Below are 9,237 nucleotides of genomic sequence, written 5' to 3'. Positions count from 1 at the left end.
GTCCTGTTCTTTAACCAACTCATGCCATTGCTTAATGGAAACCCACGCTAGTTCATTATCTTCTCCACTTAAAAGAGCACGATTCATGTCGTCTATCCAGAGGACATTCAGATTCTCGGAAAAGAATGTCACTGCAGCTGTGCTTGTTTGCAAAGATCCACACACTCTGGAGTCACACCATGGACTTCCTCAGGAGACTTAAATCAGGCTTGCTGTCAGGTGATCACACCCGCCGAACTCAGATGCTTTCCTTCTACTGTTCTGCAGTTTTGCCATCAAAGTCTCCAAATTCTAAGTCCTCCCCCAGTGGGGCTAACTGAGAGCTACGCTCTGTGTTAAAGTGAGCTGGTCTGCCATAGGAAGGAGCTGGTTATCTTTAATGCCTCCATTGGATTTCTGCTCAGGAACGTAGCTATGTGGGAAGAGGCAGAAAGGCTAGATTCCATGTGTTTTACAGTGATGACCTCTGATAGACGCCTTCACAATGACTCTGAGTTAGCCTAACAACTAAAAGCTTATCTTCTCAGGCCCTCCATATTCTCTCAATGGGGAGGGCAGGTCTAATTTGCCTCTGTGTGTGTGTGTGTGTGTGTGTGTGTGTGTGTGTGTGTGTGTGTGAGAGAGAGAGAGAGAGAGAGAGAGAGAGAGAGAGAGAGAGAGACAGATAGACAGACAGACAGACAGAGACAGAGAGACAGAGACAGCACACGAGAGAAACAGAGTCAAAGACAGAGAATGTGTATGCATTTGATGTTCTTGTGTGCTTTTTCTTTATACTACAACTCTTTCCTTCCTGGCAACGTGAAGGATTCTGATTGCTTTTTGAGGTGCCTAATACATTATTCTCCCTTCTAATGTATACTGTTACCTGACTCCCATTCCAAGCCTGGGGGAGTCCGGATTCACAGAGGAATAGAGCCTTCTTGCAAAACCTGGAGTATGATTGTAATTCTGCTTTTGAAGTACCCGCTTCCCAGAGGAATAGCCAGTGATGGATGCTACTGCCAGAGACCCAGATGCAAGCCCTTGTACATACATCAGCCAGGAAATTACATAAACGGCTCACGCAGCAGGCCACAGCCAACTCACCCATTTGCTCCCCTATGGGAAGAGAGGTATTAGGAAACCCAGGGCAGCAGCAGGAAACAAGACAAGGGAGAGGGAGTTGGAATTGGATTCAGTTCTTGCAGTTCCTCCTGGGTTTTTCTTCCTCCTCTTCTGCTATGAGCAGCAGCAAGTTAGGGTTTGGAGTGTGGAGTTGTACACAATCTTGTGTGACCAGGAGCATGTGAGGTTTCTTTGTTTCTTTTTTGGAAGCATTTGTGTGCTGTCTGTTTTTCATGGTGCATCTGAATGGACACATACAGCTCTCGACATTGACTTTTGTCCTTATATAGGCATGGGTGGTGTCTCTATTTTCCTTAGGGATCTACCTAGGCTAAGCTCACTCTATGACATTTAGCCTCTTGGAGGGTGAGTCTAAGTTGACTCCAGCAGTATGGGGAGGCAGAGGCTGGCTACTAAGATGTCTGAAAAGTCAGGGTACTACGAGGGTGGAGGAGTAGAAGGCAGTCCAGCAGGCCCACCAGGAGCTTGTGAGTGGAAGGTGGTTTATCGGTACCGGCAGGCCAGAGCATTGACATTCTTGACCACATAAAAACCCATGGTGACTGGAGGGATGACCAATGTCCGGCCAGCCCGCAGGGGGCGGGGTTTCAGTTCTGGGAGGGTCCCATCATCCACCATCACTAAGGGCTGGCCATTCAGCTGCACTGACCTATAATGGAGAGAAGAAAAGAATAAGCAGTACAGGACTCGTTATCCTTTTATCCAGGCAACATGACAAGTTGGTCCACCCCAGCTTATCTCTCAGTCTAGTCTGTATGATAAATGTCCAACCAGTATTCAATCATTTATCATCTACTATCTGCCTATCTGCCTATCTATGCACAGTGAAACTGGGACTTGAACTCAGGACCTCATGCTTTCTCTCTTTTTTTTTCTTAAGACTAGAATTCTACCAACTTGAAACAGTTCCATTAATGGCTTTTTTGATGATTAATTGGAGGAAGAATCTCAAGAATTTTTCAGTCCAGGCTAGCTTTGAACTCTGCTCCTCAGAAATCAGCTTCCTGAGTAGCTAGGCACTTGAACGGACCACTAATGGCTTGGCTCAAGCAGCATTTATTGCCCCTGGCTCTTTCCAGATGCTGCCTCATCTGCTTTACTGTCAGAATTCGTCCAACATCCTGACAAACTTCTAAGATAAGGAACTACCACTCTCCCTGTGTTTACTTTGAGCAGCTAAGTGATTTTTCTAAGGTTTGGAAGCTAGGATTCCAATCTAGGGACTCTGTTTCCACATCTGCATAGTGTAGGCCAGTGAAGGGACTCTGATATGGAAGCAGGACATTTTTCATGATGTTGTAATGTCATACTTGCAGCTGAAGTAGAACTCACTGCCTCAACAGAGTTTTCCCAGTGAATCAGGCTTTCCAGGATTTCAGAAACCTCTATTCACTTTATCCTTTCCGAACAGATTTGATCAATGAGAGATCTGGCCTCATGTAAATTGTCTAAGGTTATTCTGAAGGGGGACTGAGACACGGCTAACAACTCCTGACTTTTCAAATCTAAGAATGCGTTTCATACTTAATTTTTAACAAGTGTTTTTCCACTTTCCCAACATAACAAAGAGGGTGATAAGTTGGTATTTGTGATCAGAGTCCACCTCCTCTGCTTGCTTCCAATCTTTTTGTGGAGCCAGAGAAGGAGGATAATATCCATAGCAAGCTAAGAGAGAAAAGAGAAACAGCATATCCAAGTCGAGATGGGAGGAAAATGTCCTCCACCATTGCGTCTGGTACTGACTTCAGACTTCCCAGCTATTCCCAGTTCTATGAGCAAGTAGAAAGGGTCCAAATCAAGCCACCAGCTGGAAATAAGGTTATAGGTTCCACTTTAGAAAATTAGGCTTGACTGTCTTTGGGCTTTGCGTCACCTTTGAGCTGTAAGGAGAGAAAAATGGCATATAGAAGGAAATGGAGGCTTTAGTTTGCTGTTCCTTCTGTGCTCTGGGGGTGGGGGAGGGGAAGTCATGCCCATACCCAACAGAGTGGTGAATTCCCAGAGACAACTGTGTGTTTTGAATGGTTCCCAAAGGACAGCTAGGCAGAGAAGAGCTCCAGGCTTGGTCCCACATGGATAAGCTTGGGCTGGGTCCAGATCTGATGGGCTCTTGTTAAAAATGATTGAGAAATGAATGAACAAGCAGGGAACTCCTAGATCCATAGCCAGGCCTGCATCTGGATGGTATGGGAGCAAATGGGAGAATTGCAACCTGAGCATTGACCTCATCTAATATGCAAGGAGCTTTGGCTTTCATATGTCAGGAATCTTTGCTGCCTCCCTGGGGAGACAGTCAGCTTCTTGGGGTGGGACATAAGGGAAGTGGGAAGGGCTCAGTTGTTAAACAATCCCAGACAGGTTGTGTCTTCACAATGTATTTTCATTATTTTGTTTCAGGTGATGCAAGAATCCAACAACCACACATAAGCAGAGTCAAATATAAAGTTCAGTGGTACCAATTAACCTTTCCAGAACATACTCAAATTTATATAATACCTCTGCTTGCCAACCTTCAATTGTATCTGTTATATACAGAGTTTGGTGGAAGGAATTAGGCAATGGGTTTTAGATTCAGATGGTCCCAGAGTGCTGACATCTTTTGATTCTAGAAAGCACAAAACAAGGTGTAATGAGTAACCCTTTTGAAAACTTGTTAATAACGAACAGCTATCCTGGAACAGGTCCCATCTGGATGTCCTCATTGGTTGGTTAGAATGCTAACTGGGGTAAGGATCCAGGAAGCACTGTCAATATCCTGAGCTGTAATCTCAAACTCTAACTTGCTTTGCTTTATGGCTTTAGCAAATCCCTTAACCCTGTGGCCTTGCAGCTTTAGCATCTGTAAGAAGGTTACATGAGCTACAGTGTGAATGAGATGCGCTAAAAATACGACAATGCTTTCTAAGCTTGAAGAACTAGGTAAGCAAGGGATGGGGTTTTGTTATTCTTTTCTATGGTCCTTGTGGACAGATATATTTTGGGATCCTTATCAGTTGTGATTGCTCTGTGGAGCTGCTGCATTCATGACTGCCTTCTGCAGACCTCTCCCCCCACCCCTACTTTCCCCATGACTGCTCTCTTCCCAGGCTGACCTCCATTTCTGCCTGTGGTTTCCTGTTGAGAGAGGATCAGTCACCCCCACCTGACTCTCAGAGATGGAAGTTCCCCCATGCTTTGCCATTGGATTTTCTTCTCACTCCTACTCCTCCTTGGGTACTGTGACCCACCCCCACACCTAATTCTTACCCACAGATCCATGCTTCCTAGAGCCCAGCTCTAGCCCGATTCTTCTGGACTTACACAGTTCCATTTAGCAGCCCTATCAGAATTTCTTCTCCAACCACGTGGTTATCTCTGCTTTTTATATATTTATTTATTTATTTTCGCCAGTCGTGGGTTTGAGCTCAGGGCCTGAGCACTGTCCTTGGACTTTCTCAAGGCTAGAGCTCTACCACTTGAGCCTCAGTACCACTTCCGGCTTTTTTCTAAGTATGTGGTACCGAGGAATTGAACCTGGGTCTTTGTGCATGCTGGGAAAGCACTCTACCACTAGGCCAAACTCCCAGCCCTTATCTCTGCTTTTTCAAAAGAAATCTGTGTTGGGCCCCGAGTTGATGGCTCATGCCTATAATCCTAGCTGCTCAGGAGGCTAAAGTCTGAGGATCATAGTTTGAAGTCAGCCTGGGTAGCAAAGTCTGTGAGACTCTTATTTCCACTAAACTATCAAAAAAGCTAGAAGCAGAACTATAGTTGAGTAGTAGAATGTGAGCCTTGAGCAAAAGAAGCTCAGAGCCAGTGCCCAGGCCCCGAGCCTACACACACACACATACACACACACACACACACACACACACACACACACACACACACACCACATACAATCCATGATGACACTGCCACTTATCCAGTTGAGAGCAATCTCAAGGCAAAACTCTGTTCTCCCATAGAGAAGCTGCACGCCCCAGCATGGCCATGAGTAGCAGTAGCCCTGGAAACATCACATCGTAGCTCACTGCTCCTGGAAGACTCACAGCTTGTGCACAGTGCACTGATGGGACCCAGGTTTGTACTGGAACAGGAATCTTGTCAGAGAAGTGATGTGACTGCATGGAGAGTCCATAGAGGTTCTTGGAGCAGCTGAATGGCTCTGCAGAATGATAGGGCCTGCAGGCTGTCTGATAATCTCTGGGGAGACCTTGTTAACCTCTACACAATCCACCCCAGATGATACTCTCCTGTGGGACCTTCCCCTCTAGTGGGAGCTCTGCTTATCTTATTCTGTCTTGCCACCTCGTTGCCTCAATGAATCTTTGACTCTTTTCCTTCTTTCTCTGTGCACTCATTCTTGGAGACCATAGAGACATCCAGTGGCTACAGTTTTTCAGCAGCCCAGGCACCCAAGCTAGAAAGCTAGGGGCCTTTTGAGCCTTTTCCTATTGCCATGTCTAGGGTCATTCAGTTAAATCAACCCTCATTCACTATTTATCAGTTCTGTTCCATGCTCTTCCTGTCTGTTAAGCTGTAATTCAGACACCCCCCCCCCCCCGCCAGCTTGCGGCTTTGCTAACAATGACCTGACACTGCTTCAAACACCCTAGCAACTCCTCACCCCTTTCAATGTCCCCCACTAGCCTCAGATTTCCCCCCCCAGGTCCTCTGGGACCCCAACCCCACACTGAGGACCACAAACTTTGAGAGCGATTGCAAGGAACTTTTCAATACTCACATATATAAACCTGTTCCAGGATATAAAACTTGTTTTTTTTTTTCCTGAGTAGCTAGAATTACAGGCTTGAGCTATTGACCAGTACTGATTACTATTTTAAATGTTTGTTTGTGGTAATGGGAGTTGAACTTATGATGAGCTTGAGCTTGCTAGGCATCATATCCCCAGCCCTCCCCAGTACCCCCCCCAATTTTGTCTTCATTACTCACCTATATACTCAGGTTAACCCAGACTATGTTCTGCTTATATATGCTTCCCATGTAGCTATGGCACATGTCACATGCATCCAGCAATTGATTGAGAGGGGTGTTTATGGCATGGAACTGTGATCTTCCCTGATTTGCATATTCTTGGTCCTTGTCAAGCATATGCCTTGCTAATACTTTGATTCTATTTATTTATTTATTTATTTTTGCCAGTCCTGGGCTTAAGCTCAGGGTCTGAGCGCTATCCTTGGATTTTTATCAAGGCTAGAACTCTACCATTTGAGCCTCAACACTACTTCCGGCCTTTTGATTCTATTTTTATATTTCCTCCCTTTCCTCTCTCCTTCTGCCCCCTCCACCCCTCCATTTTCTTCCTCCCCATCTCTTCCTTTTAATTCTTAGGATCAAACTCAAGTCCTCAAGTATTCCACTGACTTCTACCCCCAGCTCATTCTACAAATGTTATTTCAAAAAAACTCATAAAGATCTTTCACATAGATAGGGTAAATATTTTTTTGAAATGAAAAAAATGTGAAATATATACATCTGGTGGGGATTAAAATACACAAGATCATTTGAAAGCATAGTAAAAATTCTTTTTTCCTAGCAAAAATGTCAGTGGACACTTGGAACGAATGAGACACAAATTCATTTAAAACTGTCATGAGCTTATCAATAGATTCTTTTTTGGTTGGAAGAAAGGAGTTATTATGCACTTTTGAAAAGAGACAATTACTCTGATGTGGGAAGGTCATGCCATTTGCTGGCACTTCAGAGGAGTCCTCCTACTTGAGGAGGCTGGCATCCTTGCCCCACAGAACCAATGGCATCCAGTTTTGCTTCTGAGTCATTTGGGGAGGTTCTCGCTCCACTCAGAGAGGCAGCCAGCCTCCTCCATCAGACCAGCTGTAATGGACCCCTGAAGAGACTACTCGGGTTCTGCCTGCTCTCACCTAAATGGGCTGGACCAGGAGTCCCACTTGTCATGACCCCCAAACTTAGAACTTGTCTCTGTCTTATTTGCTCAGTCCCTCATTGAATTCTCAGTACTCAAAGATACAGAATGGGGAATTCAATATATTCTGAATCAGTGAACAGCCTTTTAAGGCTTTCTGCATTATTTCTGGGCTTCCTGGGCGAGTATTTCCCTCTCCCATTCTGGAAAGGCTGGGGGAGATTCATGGAGTGTCTTTATATTCCATTAACATGCCAATTACTTTGGCTATTAGATAGAAAGGTTAGATAGGATCTGAATGATCACCACTCTTCCAAGTCATTCACTAGATACCGTATCCCAATCTGACACCAGGCCATTGATCACTGCTATGGTTTTCTTTTTAGTTCCTAAAAAAAAAAAGATCTATAGGACCAGATTTAGCTAAGCTAACAGGAGTTAATTTTGTGAGTTACGTTTAGTGAGACTTGAGGTCCTCAGCTGTCCTTATCTACAAATAATTCCTTCATTTTAAGGATGGAAAGGGTACTTTATTACCTCATTCACTTCTGCCTGCTGCTATTCTTTCTTTTTCATATTTAGCTGGTTATCCAGTGAAGTCCACCATATTTGATATGGCAATAATCTTTCAATTATATATACTTAAGTACATATTGTAAGTTCACAAATGATTTGCACATTACTGGTTTAAAGTCCTTGCTTTTGCAGCAGGATTTGTGCTTCTTAGTTCCCTTTCTACAGACGAGGTGTTAGCATATGCATACCCAAGTCAAGATGGGTCTAAAGCCCTCTCCCCTCACATAGCCAGTGAGTAGAGGGCTGAAATAAGTACTACTGCCCCTAACCCAGCCCTATCTGCGTCCCAGGCCACAGTAATCGCTAAAGAGCCCAGAGAGATATGCAAGGCAGTGTTATTATTTGTGTAACTTCATTATTGAGACAAGGTCAGGGAGGTTAAGTGGTCCAGGCAAGGTCATGTAGCTCTAAGTGGCTAAGCTGGGTCTCAAATACTGTCCTGCTGATCACCTTTCTACCATTTCCTGTCTGGCTCCAGGTGCAGCTCACCAAGATCACATTTCTTCCTTTGAAAATCTTTCTTATCACATTTTCATCTTATGCGGGAACTTACAACTCTTTAAACCAAATGCTCAGTGATCCCAGTGGTGATTGGATTATTTCTCTTCATTCTGTCGCTTGGCTGAACTGCTGAGGGTATTTAAATTATCCAAATATTAGGACAACTGCAATTGATCACCAACTTGTTTTTCCAAAGTTCGAATTACTTTCTAATTTCTAAACTTGTTTTCTTAAAGTTAGAGGTTATTTGAAATGGGATTTGGTGTGTCCATCTGGAGTCAAGCCCTCTGCTGCCCAGATCTCTACGGGAGCCACTTGGCTGGGTCAGGACCCCTCCCCTTACTTGTCTATACTCTCTGCTCTCCATGTCCTCTCATGGGCCTTGCTAGCCATGGGTACTTAAGCAAGGGTTTAACTGTTCTGCAAGTCTGATGAACCTGACCTTTCCCAATCTTGAAGTTGATTTGCTGGCCTATGGGGAGATTTTTTTGAGGGCATGTATGTGCATTTTAATTGGAACAGCCTGGGAGCTGGTATTTGGTTCAGTCTAGTTTTGCCCCATCCATTTAGAGAACTTATTTGCCTACTCAGATTCTAGGGTTTCAATGCCTGTAAAAGGGAAAAGAGGTAATGGACCAGATGAACTCTAAGATCCCTTTTGGATTGACTAATTTTCAGCCAGGTTGCCTGTCCTGATCAGCAAGCTTAAGGCAAAGTTTAACATCAAATTTAGAATGACCCAGGTTAAATTGTTCAGTGACTTTGGGCTGCTCTGAGAACCCTGTCCGAGGTTCCTATGGGCAGACTCTTAAAAAAGAATGGACTTTTCCAGCCCCTAGAGAGTCCTAGTAGCATCTACCTATTCCAATACCTTTTCATCCCACTCTGCCAATTCTAGGCTCACAACCTGTCTGAATCTCAGGGTCCTTCCTAGAATATTTCCCAGACTCTGCCTCCCTGCACCCCAGCTTCCTTTGCCTGCCTGCTTCTGACTTCCAAACTGTTGCCAGATTACTCAGATCATGTACCACTGAACCACTGGTGACATTTGCCAAGTCTCTCCATGACCTAGGAGAGCACGCCTTACCATTTAGGCGCCTACTCACAAAGCAGGTAGCCAATAAAAGACAAGTATAAAAACATGA

At 44.5% G+C, this 9,237-nt stretch overlaps 1 protein-coding gene across 1 annotated transcript in view; it reads right to left on the bottom strand.

Moving 5' to 3' along the window:
* Positions 1-478: 478 nt before the first annotated feature.
* Positions 479-9,237, bottom strand: part of Hpse2 (heparanase 2 (inactive)) — a 413,903-nt gene continuing 405,144 nt past the window's right edge. The window contains exon 12 of the mRNA XM_090346101.1: positions 479-1,777. Within this exon, the coding sequence (XP_090202227.1) occupies positions 1,612-1,777 (166 nt within the window). The 3' untranslated portion in view covers positions 479-1,611. The remainder of the gene's footprint in view (positions 1,778-9,237) is intronic.

Source organism: Megascapheus bottae, chromosome 15 (assembly GCF_031878675.1).
Source record: "Megascapheus bottae isolate mThoBot1 chromosome 15, mThoBot2.hap1, whole genome shotgun sequence".
Lineage (NCBI taxonomy): Eukaryota > Metazoa > Chordata > Mammalia > Rodentia > Geomyidae > Megascapheus > Megascapheus bottae.
The sequence above is the reverse complement of the archived record's forward strand: the minus strand, read 5'-3'. Positions and strand labels throughout refer to the sequence as shown.